The sequence below is a fragment of the Pipistrellus hanaki genome (genome assembly GCF_964339955.1).
Source record: "Pipistrellus hanaki genome assembly, chromosome: 20".
Classification (NCBI taxonomy): Eukaryota; Metazoa; Chordata; class Mammalia; order Chiroptera; family Vespertilionidae; genus Pipistrellus; species Pipistrellus hanaki.
The window spans coordinates 9,667,850-9,686,283 of record NC_140522.1 but is presented as its reverse complement, the minus strand read 5'-3'; the positions used below and the strand labels follow the sequence as shown (position 1 = coordinate 9,686,283).

The window sequence follows — 18,434 nt, the reverse complement described above, 5'->3', positions numbered from 1 at the left end:
GAGGGGAGGGGAGGGGCGGCGGCTCCTGTGCGCCGCCCTGCGGGCCGGGCTGCCCCGCGGCCCCTCCCACCGCCCGCCGCTCCCGGCCCCCGCCCTGTCCGGCCGGGCTCGGGGCAGCGGGGCCGCAGCGGAGCGCACGCCGGGGACCCGGACCGCGGAGCCGGGATCCCGCGGCCGCTCCCTCCGCTCTCCCCGCGCCTCTGCCTCCGGGAGCGGGCGGCCCTCCCTCCCCGCCTCCCTCTCGCCCCTTCCCCTCCTCCCGTCCCTCCTCCTCCCCGGCCTCGCCCGCCCGCGCCCCCTCCGCCCGGCGCCGCCCTCCGCCCGCCGTGCGCCCCCCGCGCCCGCGCCCGCCCCGGCCCGCGCCCGCCCCGCCATGCCGGCATGGAGCTCCGGCAGCACGAGTGGCTCGCGGCCGCCCCCCACGAGGGCTTCGAGCAGCTGCGGCTCAAGAGCCGCCCCCGGGAGCCCGCGCCCGGCCTGGCCCGGGGGGCCGCCAACTTGTACAGCGGCGTCCGGCAGCAGGACTACAGCGCCGGCGTCTGGCTGCGCAGGAAGGACAAGCTGGAGCACGTAAGGCGGGGTGCCCCGCTCCCCGGGCACGCACCCACCCCGTCCCCCACCCAGCCCCCAGGGCGTCCGCGCCCCCTTTCCAGCCCTGGTTTCTCCCCCCTGCACTTTCCTGGCTGCGGGGAGGGAATTGGGGAGCCCCCTTTTCGGGGACCCCCTGGCCCTGTGCATCCCCATCCCCCGCAGGCGCCCGCGCCTTGGGGCTCATTGCGCTGTGACTTGGGGGGACGGGGTGTGTGTGTGTATGGGGGGGGGGGGTTTAGAAGTGAAGCTAGTGTGGTCCCAGGAGCCCGGTGGTGGCTTTTAGGGGCGTTTGTGCGGGTTTGGGGGGGGGGGGACTGCTTAATGGGGCCACCAAGTGGCCAAAAGAATCTGGAAAGTTGTCGCCGCCGCTGGCCACTCGCCCCGGGCCCGCCTCCGGGGGGCCTCTCTGAGCAGCCTCCGGAGGGGCCAGGGCGACACCGCTGCACCTGAGCCCAGTCTGCAGAGAGGGGCGCCTGGCAGGGAGAAAGGAAGAAGGAACACGCCCCCCTCCCCTCTCCCCCCCCCCCATGGAGGGTGGGAGCAGGCGAGCTGGGACCTCCATCACCCACCCATCCTCTCCACCCCAGCAGGGTGCGGGCTCCCTCCCCGCCCAGCGCCCTGGGCTCTGGGCTGAGCCCCTAAGACCCTTCGTTCTAGAGGGAGAAAGTCCCTCTACAGAGGCGTTTGCGGGATCCACAGTGTCAAATGGAATTCCTGAGCATCTCTCTCCGGAAAGCCAATGCTGACATGAAACCGTTATCCCAAGAGCGCAGCCGAGGAGAGGCGATGTCTTCCCGCAGAGATGCCTCCTCTAGCGGAGTCTGTTCATGGAACGTGGGGGTTCCCTCGTATTTGGGGTCACTCCGCCAGTTATGTTAGATCCCCAGGACTTCCGGGACCCACACATCTACCTGCACCGACCTGAGGCCCCCCACCCTGCCCCCATCCTCACCCCACCCCCACCCCAAGCTTCCCAGGAGGGAGCCTGCTAAGGGATGTCCCTCCCACAGGAAGGTCTCTGCCTTTCCCCCAGGGGTTTGAGGAAGTCCCTGAAAGCTCAGATGGAAAGCTCTAAGTTGGGGACCACTTTCTGCCTCGGGTGGGTGTAGAGAACCATCCATTCCCTGAACCCCAAAAGGGATGTCTCATCCATTATCCTTAAGACCTGGGAAGGAATGGAAGGAGATCCCTAGGGTGGCAAGTTGTTTGAGAGGCAACGGTGTCCACTCGGAAATGAGAGAGAGCTCCAGGATCCGCGTAGGGACCGCTGATGGGATCCGTTGGGAGGGGAGGCAGGGGCATCGCGGTGTAAGGGGCACTTAGTGTTATCGGGTGTGAGAACCTGGGGAGAACCTGGGAGGACGGCGGAGCCTCGGGGTGGTGATGCATCTTCATCTCAGTTGCACTCCGAACGTGTGTTCATTTGCAAGCAGGTGCTTTTAGCCGATCTATTTCCTTGCTTCTCCTCCCGAAAATCAATAGCGCAATCTCCGAGGAGCATGCCTCCCTGAGTCACGGACGCCGCCTGCGATGTGTTTAAGCGGCTTCTCCCACTCAGGTTTTCAGAGGGGGTATGAAGTCATCCCCAGGGGGGGCGGGGGGGGGGCAGAGTCAGTACCTTCTGGACAAGCAGAGCGAGAGACCTAAGGGAGGTGACGTGGCGGTTGGAAACATTGCAAGGACCCATGCTCTCCTCACTCAGGTGCTCCGCAGAGAGCATTGCATTCATTAAAAAAATAGCCTCATTTGTTATGGAAATGAACAGCGTGTTTTGTGTGCCTTCTCACATGCGTTTTGTGAACCGTATTCTGTTCTTCTCTATACCTGCTTTCGATTAGAAAGGGGCCTTTGCACCAGAGGAAGTCTTTGGTGGTATTCTTTGGCCCCTTTGAAACACCCACAAACTTATTTAAATGAAATAATATTTGTGATAGTGCTATGGGGGGGGGGGGGGGAATGGCATAAAAAATGTAAAACTCGTGTGAATTCAGTTCCTGGGTGTTTAGAATATATGTCAGCTGTGTGTGCATGATGGTGTTTCAAGTTAGTTAGATGTTGGAAATGTGAAAACCCATAACAAATGCTACCTGGTATAGTGTGGGCCACACAAAGCGTGAACATGTCCTGTTGACTGTATGATAGACAACGTTCTGAACATACGACGGGGCACCTTCGGATTTGGGTGTCACGGAGAGTAGGATGAGTGCATCATATGAAGTACGAAGGTGATGGTAGCCGAAGCCGGTTTGGCTCAGTGGTAGAGCGTTGGTCTGCGGACTGAAAGGTTCCAGGTTCGATTCCGGTCAAGGGCATGTACATTGGTTGCGGGCACATCCCTGGTAGGGGGTGTGCAAGAGGCAGCAGGTTGGTGTTTCTCTCTCACTGACGTTTCTAGCTCTCTATCCCTCTCTGTTCCTCTCTGTAAAAAATCAATAATATATATATATATTTTTTAAAAGGTGATGGTAGTTAAAAAAAACAAAACAAAACAAAACACCCTTTGGTCTGTCTAATCCACTGGATGGCCATGATTTTTATTATGAATAATTATAATGGAGATCATGTACATGAAAGCAACCTGCTCTTATTTTGGTGGGGTTTTAAGAGTCAGTCTGGTGGTGTGGGTATAAATAAATCACGGCACCCATGGACACACGTATGTATTCCGTCCCTGCCGTAAAGGAATTCCCTGCAGTGAAAGGTGGCAGGGGGTGGGCTCTGTCTGGACTTCCGAGGCGCTGCTTAATGGGAAAGTCAGTAGCACGACGTCAGGTGACAGCTAAAGGATATTATTTCCACCCACTTCGCTCGAAATGAGGATACTACCCTGTTTCCCCGAAAATAAGACAGTGTCTTATATTAATTTTTGCTCCCAAAGATGCGCTAGGGGGATGTCTTATTTTTCCATGAAGAAGAATACAATACACATTTATTGTTAAATGAAAATAAAGGAAATGTATTACCTGTATATGGTACGGTAGTACGGTAGTTGTCAACACAGACCAGACAAACTGTGAATCCTACAGTATCAAGAATTTACTCATTTATTCAATGGCAATCATGTCATCATCTTCTGGAACACCATCATAACAATCCAATTCCTGAATTTCCTGGTGAATTTCTTGTGACTCCATTTCTTTCAGAATCAGTGGACCAAATCTCTCATGTTTAGCCGGGGGGGGGGTGGGGGGGGCGCCTTATTTTCGGGGGATGCCTTATATTTCACTCAGAAGGAAACCTGTAAGTAGGTCTTATTTTCGGAGGATGTCTTATTTTCGGGGAAACACGGTAGTAAGTGGTTTCTTTCTCCTTTTCTAGTTTAAAGGCTGCAGGACAAGAGAGAGGTGACATGAGTCGGTGCAGGGATCGGGATGCTTTCAACCCACCTGGAAATCTGACTCCTGTCATTCATTGGTTGCTAGGTGCTTAACAGGATGAACACCCGTCTACACCAATAAGAGAGTAGCATGCTAATTGACTGTACCTTCACAACGCCCACCAGCCAATCAGGAGTGAGCATGTAAATTAACCCAAACAAAGATTGAGGGTTAATTTGCATACACAGGGCAGAGAGGCTGGGGGTGGGGTGGCTTGCGTTGTCGCCATGGTGATGACACAGGCGTTCAGCACCACCCCAGGCACTCTGGGCCTCTGGGCAGTGTGGGAAGGCAGAAAGGTGGCTCCATTTGGCTCCTTGTCATCGGACGGAGAAAGTTTCATGGTCAAGGCTGCTACAGGGAGCTCGAAGGAGGCAGACTCCACCAAGACCCAGAAGAAAGAGAACGAACAGCCGTGACTAGCTCATTAGGACACCACCACCCGTCAAGCATGTAGCACAGTACGTGGCCCATGTGACATCTCCCTGCGCATACTAATAGGTGTGATTTCTCTCAGGTGTGGCCTGGTGGGCCAGCCGAGCCCTCACACTCCATCCAGGGGGCTTCCACTTGTCTGCATTTTGGTTGTGGACACAGCAGCGTTGGGGTTCTCTGGCCAGCAAAGCCAGCTGCCAGCTGCCTCCTCGCCTGGCCCCCGGGCGCCTGGCTCTTTCCTGAGCCAGTGGCTCTGCTGGCCCCCGGCCTGGCCAGCCTGGGCCTGACTCTCCTTCTCACCCTCTCCGCCCAGCTCCTTACCCGGCCCCCAGCCCCTGCTCTCCGTCCCAGCTCTGCGCTGGTTGAATTCAGCCTTGCGATGTTTTATTTATCTGCACGGTGACTCAGAAAGCCTGTTTAAGAGGAAAAGAGAAAGCAGAAGAGAGGAATTCGCCAAGACGAGAAGCTAGCGTCCTAAATGTCCACACTTGCACGGAGCAGCCCTGTATCTTGCTTGGTTTACTAAGAGCCTCTTTTTAACAAAATAATAATTAATAATAATAATTAATAATAATAATAATAATAATACTCTACCTGTGAATCGGCACCTGCTTCGACCGAGTGCATGTTGCCAGTGAATAGTAAATAAGTGCCAAGTGCACACTTGCCTCCCGGGATAAATTATTCACGCGATGAGCAGAGGATAAATGGATGGGCGCAGGCTTGGTCACCGTGGTCCAGCCTGGTGTTATGTGATGCTTTTTATGTCCCACAGAGCAGAGGCTGGCATCCCGTAGCGCCGTCAGTGCAGCCCCGAATGACCAAGTTCAATCTGAGACAGGGAGTCTTTAAAACGTTCCAATAAAAACCTACCAAGCAAGCAGACAACCAAAAAAAGAGCCTTTCCCGTGTGTATGTGTATTGGCCAGACTGGATCATTGTATATTATTTTTTTAAATACATTTTTATTGATTTCAGAGCGGGAGGGAGAGGGAGAGGGAGAAGCATCAGTGATGAGAGAGAATCTTGGATCGGCTGCCTCTTGTATGCTTCCACACTGGGTTGTGGAACCTGCCACCGGGACATGTGCACTTGACCGGGAATCGAACCGTGACCTTCTGGTTCATAGGTGGATGATGCTCAAACCACTGAGCAGCACTGGCCAGGCAGACTGGATCCTTTTAGCCCGGCAAGACATTTAGCAACATGAACATTTATCGGGATCATTTGCCGTGAGATTTTAGGTAAACGGGACAGACAAAGCCGAAGCCCAGGCCGGACTCTCTGCCTCTCTGGCTCCTGGGTGAGGGAAGGAAACCAGAGATGTCTCTTGAGTGCGTCCTAATGTCCTAATGGAGCTCCATGCTGTGGCCATTAGCGCGCTTGTCACCGCTGTCGGGAGCAAACTTGTCCCACTAATGGGCCTCTCTCACTGTCGCCTGACATTTCCGTTGGTTTTGAAGGACCTTTGACTTCTCTGAACTCCGCTGGGTGTGGCTTATTGACTGACTTTCACATCAGCCTCCGTCGTCTGTGATGTTGTCACGATAGATTTAACTGGAGACGCACAAGGCTATTGCATTTAAGATTCTTTCTTCCCCCCCTCTCCTCCGTATAATAGCTACGTACCAACTTCTGGCTAGTTTCTCTACAAAGATGTCACTTCTCTGGACAGGCTTCTGTGTCTGTCTCAGGGTAAACCTATGTAACAGTTCTCAGTCCTCCTATTTTAGCTCTAAAGATCAAGAAAAAAATGATGAGCCAAAACCAGTTTGGCTCAGTGGATAGAGCGTCGGCCTGCGGACTGAAAGGTCCCAGGTTCAACTCTGGTTAAGGGCATGTACCTTGGTTGCGGACACGTCCCCAGTAGGGGGTGTGCAAGAGGCAGCTGATCAATGATTCTCTCTCATCGATGTTTCTAACTCTCTACCCCTCTCTCTTCCTCTCTGTAAAAAATCAATAAAATATATATTTTTTAAAAAAATTAAAAAAAGAAAAAATGATGAATCTTTTGAACTTTGGAGACAAGGAAGTGGCTGTAACACATCTTCATACGGAATTAGCTGATGGGTGGATAGATGGACAGAGGCAGGCCTTGGGGTAAGCTCTCAGCTCAGAAACTTGGCTCCGAGTGTGTGTATTGGGGACACTTAAAGCTTCTGAATTGCCTAGGACAACCTACATGTTGAGGGCAGTTGAAAAGCCAAATTGTGGTTGTTACACACAGACCATTTTACACACACAGACACACAAAAAAAGGACATTTCTATTCTTTCAGAAATAGAGGAAAATGAACCCAATTTCTAAACTCACCCATCAAGCCCGTTAGCAGGGCTTATGAGAAAAGAGCAACACCTGGGGCCTTCCCCACGTGGACTCGTGCACAGGGGGAAATCTCACACGTGAGGTTGAGCCACCTGCCCAGGGGTCCTGGGCCTGGCTGGCGTGGCCAGTGACTGATGCACGTGGTTCTCTGTTTTCTACTCAAGCCTCGTGAGCACACTGTTCTTGGAATGGAGGCATGCTCGTGCTCCTGCCACTAAGGTATTAAGTCCCAATCGGTGATAACGTGAGGCGTTAAGTTGAGAAGATGGGCCTCATTGAATAAAAAAATAAAAGCACTAACTGGCAAACTCATTATCAGCAGACATTTATTGAGAGTGTTTTTTATGTGGAAGGCACTTTGTTCGGAGAGTGTGAGTATTTTTTTTTTTTTCAAAAAAATACCATGGCCTGGGCGAGTCTGTTTGCTGACCACGGCCCTAGGCCAACAGGAAGAGCTGGTGGGTTGAGGACTCGCCCTGAGTCAAGGGTTTCAAGTGGAATCTGAGCAGCAAACGCGTGTTTGGAAGACCAGGGGGCACCGAGTATGGCTGGGAGACGGGGTTTGTTTAAGGCTGTGGTTTAAGACGGGGTTTGTGGTCGGCAAACTCATTCGTCCACAGAGCCAAATATCAACACCTCAACAATTGAAATTTCTTTGGAGAGCCACATTTTTTAAACTTATACTTCTTCTAACGCCACTTCTTCAAAAACAGACTCGCCCAGGCCGTGGTGGTATTTTGTAGAAGAGCCACACTCAAGGGGCCAAAGAGCCGCATGTGGCTCGCGAGCCGCAGTTTGCCGACCACGGGTTTAAGGGAACGCTGGGGGCGCGAGCACAATGGTAGATCAGGGCGAGACCTCGGAGGGTGTGAGGATGTGAATGGCAAGCTGGGGATGTTGGGGTTCACTCTACCAGCAGACGGGGAGATATTCCCATAGGCACTTCATTAGCAAGCTCAGGCTTTGGTGCTGGTGGCCTGTGGTGTCAGGGAGTGAGATCCGGAACTGGGGGGGAGGGACCATGTCCAGTGTCTTTTAGTGGTAGAGATGGAAAATCACATACACACAAAAAAGTATGGCAGGCCGAAACCAGTGTGGCTCAGTGGATAGAGTGTCGGCCTGCGGACTGAAAGGTTTCATTCTGGTCAAGGGCATGTACCTTGGTTGCGGGCACATCCCTGGTGGGGGGTGTGCAGGAGGCAGCTGATTGATGATTCTCTCTTATGGATGTTTCTAACTCTCTATCCCTCTCTCTTCCTCTCTGTAAAAAAAAATCAATATATATATATATATATATATATATATATATATATATATATATATCTTTTAAAGTGTGGCAGAAGAAGAAAAATTGAGGAGGGACAGATGCAAGAAGCACTGTGAAATTAAGAGTTCATGGGACTTGATGCTTTGTTGGCTGCGGGCAGTCCAAGAAAGCTGATCCATTAGCAAACACTTACACCGAGCGCCAGGGGTGTCCCAGAAATTGTAGTTGGCGTGATGGAGACAGGGATGAGCAGGGAAAATGACAAGCACTCCTTGGGAGTTGGAATCCTGCCCTGTTTATCTTTGTCTCTGGGACCTGAGCCATTGCTACTTGGGTTGGTCCATAATACCAAAATTATTATGACATTCATTAACAGCATCCCAATCCCTGCTCCCTGCAAGGACCTGAGCTTCAGGCTTGATAAGATTCCAGTATACATGATTGGACCTTTGACCTCAGTTGCTCATGACCTAGTCCCTCAGAACTCAAACGTTTTCACCTTTGAACCGGAACTGGTTAGGTGCCCCCTCCTGTGTGGCCCCTAGACACCACCGGCAGGCATCTGTTATAGCCCTTAATGCCCTGTCTTCTTAATTGTCTCATTCATTGTTTATCTTTTACCTTCAGAGGAAAGGTTGAGGACAACAATGCTGTCTTACTCCTAACAATGCACCCTGAGCCAAAACCGGTTTGGCTCAACGGTAGAGCGTCGGTCTGCAGACTGAAAGGTCTCAGGTTCGATCCCGGTCAAGGGCATGTACATTGGTTGGGGGCACATCCCCGGTGAAGGGTGTGCAAGAGGCAGCTGGTCGATGTTTCTCTCTCATCAACGTTTCTAGCTCTCTATCTCTCTCCCTGCCTCTCTGTAAAAAATCAATAAAATATATTAAAAACAAACAAACAAAAAAAACCAAAACAATGCACCCTGAATGCATGGTGCCAGGTAGACATCCGATATTGATTGACTTGACTATAGAAAGCGTGGACAGATGAGCAAATGAGGGAATGAATGAATGAATGAATGAGTGAATGAATGTCTGTGTGGTTGGGAGGCAGAAATTATACAGGAGTGAAGACCCACCAGGAGCAACACACAGGAGGCATTCAAAAGACAGGCCCGCCGAAACCGGTGTGGCTCAGTGGATAGAGCATCAGCCTGCAGACTGAAGGGTCCCGGGTTCAATTCCGGTCAAGAGCATGTACCTTGGTTGTAGGCACATCCTCAGGAGGGGGTGTGCAGGAGGCAGCTGATCAATGATTCTCTCTCATCGATGTTTCTAACTCTCTATCCCTCTCTCTTCCTCTCTGTAAAAAATCAATAAAAATATATATATATTTTAAAACAAAAGGCAGGCCCTTGCTCTTATGGCTTGCATATACTATTGTAGTAGTTGCCTTTCTTACTTTCTTAGGATAATTTTTTTCTGTGTGAATGCATCACTTAGTTTTATATGGCGTTGAGAGGATCAGTCACAGAACTGGTTTTGAGGTCCGGAAAGGAGGTTGATAGGTGGGAGAGTCTGAGTGTTAAGGAGAGGGACAGGCAGAAAGGCTTACAGATCCTGCGGAACTACTGGGGACGGAGGTGTAGTCACTTGAGTTCAGTCGTTTATGTCTTTCCTGTGTTTAAACGCCAGAAGGGCAGGGTGTACTTGTTAAAGGCACAGCGCGAGGTGGAAAACTTGCCAACGGGGATGTCTGGGCTTCTGATCAGAAACTTCATTTGGCGTTTTTAAGATTTGTAGTGATCGGGCATCAAGAGAGTGTCTACACGTTAGCTTTGCTAAAGATCGTTCTTCTCCGTAGCTTCATGGTCAGGGGAGAGGCCATGAACTCCAGGGATAGGCCGTTATGTCTGGGGAACAGGGCGTGCAGGAGGCAGCCCATCAGTGACTCTCTCTCTCATCATTGATGTTTCTGTCTCTCTCCCTCTCTCTTCCTCTCTGAAATCAATAAAAAAAAATTTTTTTTTAATTTAAAAAAAATTTTTTAAAGACGTAGCCAATAGATGATCTGCTCTCACATCTATGTTTCTCTCTTTCTCTCTTCCTTTCTCTCTCTAAAAATGGATAGAAATATTGAAAAGAAAGAAAGAAAGAAACTAGAAAACTCTCATGCTTATTTGGTCCACTGATGACAGGTCCAGTTATAAGTAAGAGAATGGCCACGTCAGGATGTCTCGGACAGTAAGGACTTGGAGTATCTCCCGTGAACAGTTTGGAGGGATGGATACTTCGGCAGCTCACAGCATGGTGAAAAGCCATCCCTGCTGTGGCCAGCCCAGATCCCTGACCCACAGGGCCCAGGCGTACAAGAAAATGGTGGTGTAAGGCGACTGAGTTTAGGATGGTTTGTTTCCTGGCTTCAATAGATTCTGGAACGTTCCCTAGAAAAGAAGTAACAGCTCCTCCCTTACATAGTGCATCTTAACTGCCAATTAAGATGCACTATATTTAGCCGAAACTGGTTTGGCTCAGTGGATAGAGCGTCCGTCTGCGGACTGAAAGGTCCCAGGTTCGATTCCGGTCAAGGGCATGTACATTGATTGTGGGCACATCCCCGGTAGGGGGTGTGCAAGAGGCAGCTGGTAGATGTTTTCTCTCTCATCGATGTTTCTGGCTCTCTATCCCTCTCCCTTCCTCTCTGTAAAAAAAAAAAAAAAAAAAAGATGCGCTACACCAGGCCAAATAAACAAGCAAGCAAACCAAAGTGTAAACTAAGAAGAGGTGAAAATCTTAGAAGAGAAAAAGGGGAACGTGGGTAGAAAAGGCTAAAGATACAGATATATTGATATAGATACAGTTAGATATAGATATATATACAGTAGAACTATTTAGAACTATACGATAGGTAAAGACTCAGATACATTATTAGCAGAACTCTCTTTAAAATATTGTTATGGATTTCAGAGAGGGAGGGAGAGGGAGATAGAGAAAGATCAATGATGAAAGAGAATCATCAGTTGCCTCCTGCACACCCCCTACTGGGGATAGAGCCCACATCCCAAACACGTGCCCCTGACCGGAATCGAACCCAGGACCCTCCAGTCTGCCAGGCCGAAGCTCTAGCCACTAAGCCAAACCAGCCAGGGCTAGCATAACTCTTTAGTATTAGATTTTGCTACCACATTCTTTATATAATACCCAATGTACTTGAATCTTTTGCTACATTTGTTATCCTTTCTACTAATTTGTTCTTCCAGGAAATCTAGTAGTAGCTTATTAGGGCCCGAGAAAAGAAGCATATGTGTCAAAATGTTCCCTTAATTATCTTCTCTGAGATATTAATGGGCAATAAATGCCTGAATATGGCTCATTTCACTAACAAATAGATGCAAATCAAAACTTTTAACTCTTTGGGTGGAAGTAAATTGTAAAAACCCTTTTCTCTAATAATGTGACAACGTACATCCAGAGTTAACGCTGAAATACCTTTCACCCAGAATTGTTTTTCTTTCATAAATTTATTCTAAAGAGATTGACATATTTGCATAAATTTTTCTTCAAGGATGTTCATCACAACATTCATTATTTAGTCAAAAAGTAGTTATTGACATTACGATTCTGAGACCAGTTCCATTGTGTGGGGGTTTTTTCTCTCTCTCTCTCTTTTTTAAATATATTTTTATTGATTTCAGAGAGGAAGGGAGAGGGAGAGAGAGATAGAAACATCAATTACGAGAGAGAACCCTGGCTGGTTTGGCTCAGTAGATAGAGCATCAGCCTGAGGACTGAAGGGTCCTGGGTTCGATTCCAGCCAAGGGCACATGCCCGGGTTTCGGGCTAGCTCCCTAGTAGGGGCATGGAGGAGGCAGCCGATCAATAACTTTCTCTCATCATTGATGTTTCTCTCTCTCTCCTTCTCCTTTCCTTTCTGAAATCAATAATATATATATGTGTGTGTGTGTGTGTGTGTGTGTGTGTGTGTGTGTGTATACACACACACACACACATATATATTTTTTTTAAATGATGAGAGAGAATCATCAATTGGCTGCCTCCTGCAGGCCCCACACTGGGAATCTAGCCCCCAGCTTAGGCATGTGCCCTGATCAGGAATGGAACCATGACCTCCTGGTTCATAGGCCGATGCTCAAGCAGACTGAATCTCTATCCACTGGGCCACACTGGCTGGGCCATTGTGTGGGTTCTTCCTGCACAACAAGCTGTGCTTTGACAAGAGCTGGTGTTCCACGGATCAGCTCCGTTCTGTGTCTCCAGGTAGACAGTGTCAGGTCCCACAGGATAAGGGCCCAGTGCCACAGACTGGCTTCCGCTTCAGATGCCCATTGCAAGTCCGGGCTCCCTCTGCCGCTGATGGACAGGCTGTAAGTCCGAGGTTCCCATCCTCCAGGGTTCAGTTAATTTGCTGGAGCAGTTAGCAGAACTCAGATAGACACATGACTAGCTGGCTCACTGGTCAGTGATAAAAGGGTATCAATGCACAGGCTGTGTGGGAAGGGTGTGGACCGCCGTCTTCTCCAGGTGTCCCCCTACCCACCCCTGTACATTCCCCGCACAGAAGCTCTCCAGCCCCTGGGTGTTCTGTGGTTTTTATGGAGCTTCCTTCCACGGGCTCAATGGATGAAGTCACTGGACATGGGTGGTTGATCCAGCCTCCAGCCCTCTCACCTCCCTAGAGTGAGGGGTGGCCATGTTGGTGGGACCAAACAGTCCAGCCCTCCAATCAATCACATTGGTGGGCCCCCCTCCCCACCAGCCCCCGTCCTGGAGCGCTTTCCAAAAGCCACCTCCTTAACATAACGAGGGACACCTCTATTGATCTCATCCTAGCCGATGCCAAGGGCTCTAGGAGTTCTGTGCCAGGCACCGGGAGGAAGACCAAGGGGTATCTATTCCTGATTACAGATCCCAGCAGCACAGCCAGGCCAAGTTCCTGGCCGTAGAGCTACTCCAGGGAAGACAACACAGTCAGTTGTTGTGCTCGGCTTTGATGCTGATGGGGGGATAGGTGATAAACCCACCCAAATATACAGGGTGCCCCCAAAATGCATACACGCTTGAAAAGCTGAGAGCGCAATTTTGAAAATGAAATGTATTTTCATAAACAACGCCCTTATCATTATTCAAAAGGATATGTGCACTGAGTGGCCAGATGATGATGATCTCTGAACGCATAATAATCGGGCCACTCAGTGGAGAGCCTATAGAATAAAAGGCTAATATGCAAATTGTCCCCTCGACCAGGAGTTCGACCAGCAGGCAGGCCGGCCAACTGCCCATGTCCCCTCCCCCTGACCAGGCTGGCTGGACCCCACCCATGCACGAATTCATGCACCAACCTCTATATATGTGTGTGTGTGTGTGTGTATGTATATGTGTGTGTATGTGTGTATATATATTATATATAAATACAATATATAATATATATACACATGTGTGTATGTATAAGTGTGTGTGTATATATTATATATATAAATATAATATATATAAATACAATATATATAAATAAATATATGTATATAATACACACACACACACACACACTGAGTGGCCGGATTATTATGCCTTCAGAAATCATTTTTATACATTTTTGTGGGGTTCCCGATATAATACTTCTAAAATTATAAGTGCAATGAAGAATAATAAAGCAGGGAACAGTTGTGGGGAGTGGGAGCTATTTTAATCAGAAGTCTCAGGAGGAGCTTGCTAAGCAGTGTGCATTTTAATAGAAAAAGCAAAAGCAGACTGGCCCAAAGAAGCCTGGGGAGGAATTGGACATGAGTGATCCCTTGATGGTAGTGATGGTGCACATGTGTTCGCATGTGTCCACAAATCATCACATGGTGCACGTTCAATAATTCCTCAGTTTGGCTGTTAAAAAAACAACCCTTACCTATCTCAAAATAGGGACCACTAAATGAATTCCGGTACATCAGGCAGGGGAATTCCATACAGCAATTGAGATGATAATGCCATACAATTTTCCTCATTCATTTCACATGAGGAAAGAAGATAAAAAGCTGTTTGCATTATAGTTTATATAACCTGTATTTTTATAATTATAAACATAGAGGATGATAGCCCTGGTTGGCTCAGTGGATAAAGCATCACATCGGCCCATGGACTGAAGAGTCCCTAGTTTGATTCTGGTCAGGGGCACGTACCTTGGATGCAGGCTCCATCCCTGGCCCTGGTCAGGGTGCATGCAGGAGGCAACCAGTCAATGTGTCTCTCTCTGGCATCCATGTTTCTCTCTCTCCCTGTCTCTCCCCCTTCTTTCCACTCTCTCTAAAAATCCATGGGAGCCGAAACCGGTTTGGCTCAGTGGATAGAGCGTCAGTCTGCGGACTGAAAGGTCCCAGTTTCCATTCTGTTCAAGGGCATGTACCTTGGTTGGGGGCACATCTCCAGTGGGGAGTATGCAGGAGGCAGCTGGTCAATGTTTCTCTCTCATCTGTGTTTCTAACTCTCTATCCCTTTCTCTTCCTCTCTGTAAAAAAATCAATAAAATATATTTTTTTGAAAAATCAATGGGAAAATATCTTTGGGTGAGGATTAACAAGACAAAAAAGAAGTTGCACTTCCTCTGTCATTAATAGCAATAATGAAGCATTGTAAAAAATAAAAATAAAAATAAAGGACTGTATACCACCTAGATAGAATGAAAGTTAGGGAGGATCTCCTCCAGAATAGTAACAGTGGTCATTCCTGAGGAGTGGGATTGCGAATAATTTTCATTCTCTAATTGTGTTTATCTGTTGTTTCCAAAAGCTCTGCAGTCAGCGTGCATTGCGTCATAGGAAGAAACTGGGAGAGATCTAAAAACCTGTTATTTCAAACCTGCTTCCCTCAGTCCCTGTTACAGTCCTTTGCCATCCACCAGGAAAAGCTCCCGATGGCAGGCATCCTATTTGAGTTATTTCCTGTCTTGTGTCTGGCATAGTGTGTGGCACAGGATTTTTTATTATTTATAAATGAATCTTGAATGAGCAAATCCTATATAATAAGACCCTAATATGCTAAGTGTCCGGTTGGCCGGTCGGCCGTTCAATCAAAGGGTAATGTGCTAATGATATTGCTAAGCTGCTCAACTGCTTGCTATGATGTGCACTGACCACCAGGGGGTAGACAGTCGACCAGTCGCTGTGATGTGCGCTGATCACCTGAGGACAGATGCTCCAACTGGTGGGTTAGCTTGCTGCTGGGGTCCAGCTGATTGGGACTGAGCAAGATGGGCTAGACATGCCCTGGTGTCCTCCCACAGTTCATCCTCCACTGGCTAACCTCCCTCTTCCCTCCCTGGCCCCAGTCATGCACAGATTGGGTCTCTCAACCCGGTCTATGCCCTGTTGCAATCTGGGACCCCTTGAGAGATGTTGGAGAGCCAGTTTCGGCGATATCCCTCAGGCCAGGCTGAGGGACCCCATTGGTGCACATATTTGTGCACCGGGCCTCTAGTAACTACATAAAAGCCTAAACAAAAACATTGGGCATATGGGGACAGAAATAAAAAAAAAAAAAAAAAATTGCAAATGACAACGTTGGCGATTTTTTAAGCTGCCATTTCGCTTCGTCCCTTCATAGGAACAATCTCTTAAAGTCTGATGAAGTGAAAGAAAGTGAAAGTATCCAGAAATGCTTCTTTAAAACAAAAACTGCCCGTAGGAACATAATCAAGTGATGCTGGATAAGGCTGACGTAGAAGCTATTACCTCCTTGCCTTGGATGACATTAAATAGCAAAAAAAGAGAAAAAGAAAAAAGCCATTTTAGAAAGTTATTGAAAGGGGTTGTCAGTCGGTGCCTACTGAAGTTGAACCGACTCTTTCAAAAGTAATTGTGTGGAGTATTATTTTCCTCAGAGCTGCTTTCCATCTCAGGAGAGCAAACGTCAAGCAAGGGAGGATTTTTTTTCTTTCTTTCCTGGCTTTTTCTTCTTTATGCATTTAAAGGAGAATTAAGGTTATTTTAGTTCTCTGATTTTTTTTTTTTTTTTTTTTTTTTTTTTGGGCCGCTGCAAAATTTTCTACTTGGAAGGTAACCCAGTGTTCTGAGATATTATTGTGGTCTGAGAAGTGTCCCCGGCTGCGCATCAGGACATTAAAGAAATAACTTCTCTTCCTGCAAGGATAATTACAAACACAAAATGGGACATTTGGATGTAAGTTCGGGTGATAATTTCTTCTTTAATTTACATTATGCCAATACGGTGCCAGGATGAATGGGAGGAGTAAGATGATATCATTAAACGAAAAAGAAGAAAACATGTGGAGGGTTAGGCGGTCCTGTTAACATTTCATCTGAAGTTTATAACAACACTAGGGGCCCGATGCACGAAGATTCGTGCAAAAATGGGCCTTCCTTGCCCGGCTACTGACACTATCTTGGCTCCGGCCAGAGCTGCATTTCTGCCTTCCCACACTGCCCGGAGGCCCTGAGCTGCTGGGACAGTGTGGAACACCTGCACCATGGCCATGATAACAACACAAGCGTCCCCCACTTACCCCCCCCCGTCAGGTGTATGCAAATTAACCGGCCATCTTTGCTGGGTTAATTTGCATACTCACTCTTGATTGGCTGGTGGGCATCATGAACGTATAGTCGATTTGCATCTTTCTTTTTTATCAGTGTAGATAGGACATTTCCACAGGGGCCTGATTGTGAATGACATATGTGATACTTGGGTAGTTTCTAGCACTTGAATGATGAAAACTTCGTTGGTTTAAATCATTATTCTTTATGTCACAAGCTTTAACCCCAGGTGAGGTCGTATTTGATTTTAAACTAGTGATTGTTAGGATTGAAAACCCAGCTAATCACATCCTGCCTCCGGGGCCTCTCCCTTCTTGTTAACATCCTCATTTCTCCCCGTTTTCTCCTTCCCTTCGTTATCCACCCAGCACTACTATGTCTGTAAACTAGAAACGGCACCTCAGTGATGGCCAAGCCGTTTTCCTTCGCGTTGTAGAGGGATGCTGCGGCTTTGCCGGGCTTCTGCCAGGGATGGTGCTTAGCGCTCACAGCTTCTCTGCCTTTTCCATCCGTGAGCTGGTTGGGATCCAGCTCTTTGAAGCACGTCTTTTCCTGGGCCTAGAAAGAGCATCAGGGGGCCTCCTGCAGGAGGAGGTGGTGTAAGCCAAGCCCTGCACCCCCAACCCTGCCAGTGTGGCTCAGTGGTTGAGCATTGACCTATGAACCAGGAGGTCATGGTACAATACCAAGTCAGGGCATATGCCTGAGTTGTGGGCTCAATTCCCAGTAGGGGGCATGCAGGAGGCAGCCGATCAATGATTCTCTCTCATCATTGATGTTTCTCTCTTTCTCTCTCTCCCCCTTTTCCCATCCTCTCTGAAATCAATAAATATATATATTTTTAAAAGAAAGAAAGAGCCAAAACTAGTTTGGCTCAGTGGATAGAGCATCAGCTTACGGACTGAAGGGTCCCAGGTTCGATTCCGGTCAGGGGCATGTATCTTGTTTGCGGGCACATCCCCGGTGGGGGGTGTTCAGGAGGCAGCTGGTCGATGTCTCTCTCTCTCTCATCGATGTTTCTAGCTCTCTATCTCTCTCCCTTCCTCTCTTAAAAAATCAATAAAATATATTTCTAAAAAGAAAAAAGAAAAGAAAGAGGTCCGGTGCCTGCTTCCAGAGGTTAGAGACAAAACCCAGGTCGTATACCTTTTCGCTAAGCCTGGGTTCCCGTTGGGGCAGAACAGCTTGACTTGGTCCAGGGACCTGGTCTCTGTGCATCCGTGCTTTCTAAATAAGCTGGAATAATGACACTATCTCTTACCATCTCTTACCTCCTTCTGAGCTGTGTTCTCTATCCCTCTCCCTTTACAGAGAGGAAGGGAGAGGGATAGAGAGTTAGAAACATCGATGAGAGAGAAACATTGACCAGCTTAAGTGGCAGTGCCAGCTCCCGCTTCCAAGAGGCACTAGTTGACCAACCGCAGCACATGATTAAGGGGGAGAAAGCTGCCGAAACCAGTGTGGCTCAGTGGATAGACCGTCTGCCTGCAGACTGAAGGGTCCCAGGTTCGATTCTGGTCAAGGGCATGTACATCGGTTGTGGGCACATCCCCCAAAGGGGGTGTGCAGGAGGCAGCTGGTCAATGTTTCTCTCTCATCGATGTTTCTAACTCTCTATCCCTCTCCCTTCCCCTCTGTAAAAAATCAATAAAATATATTTTAAAAAGGTGGGGTGGAGAAAGGTGACAGAGAACAGGAGGGTTCACGGGCAACCCAGAAAAGCAGACTCACTGGGTGAGGGGGCACGCCCCCTGGGACTGTCTCTCTTTTCACCTGACGAAGATGTGACGCGGAACACAGCTCAGGAGGAGGTAACGGAAGGAACAAGGAAAGATAGAAAGAATGCTAACAGGGAAGGCAAAGAAGGGCCATTTGTATTTATTTACCCATAATGGCAACCCAATTAAGTCAATTTATGGGAGCGTTAGCTGATCTGATTTTTTTT

At 48.6% G+C, this 18,434-nt stretch overlaps 1 protein-coding gene across 1 annotated transcript in view; it reads left to right on the top strand.

Moving 5' to 3' along the window:
* Nucleotides 1-377: 377 nt before the first annotated feature.
* PLD5 (phospholipase D family member 5) overlaps nucleotides 378-18,434 on the top strand; it is a 122,469-nt gene continuing 104,412 nt past the window's right edge. Inside the window, exon 1 of the mRNA XM_084868901.1 lies at nucleotides 378-570. Coding sequence (XP_084725027.1) covers nucleotides 382-570 — 189 coding nt within the window. The 5' untranslated portion in view covers nucleotides 378-381. The remainder of the gene's footprint in view (nucleotides 571-18,434) is intronic.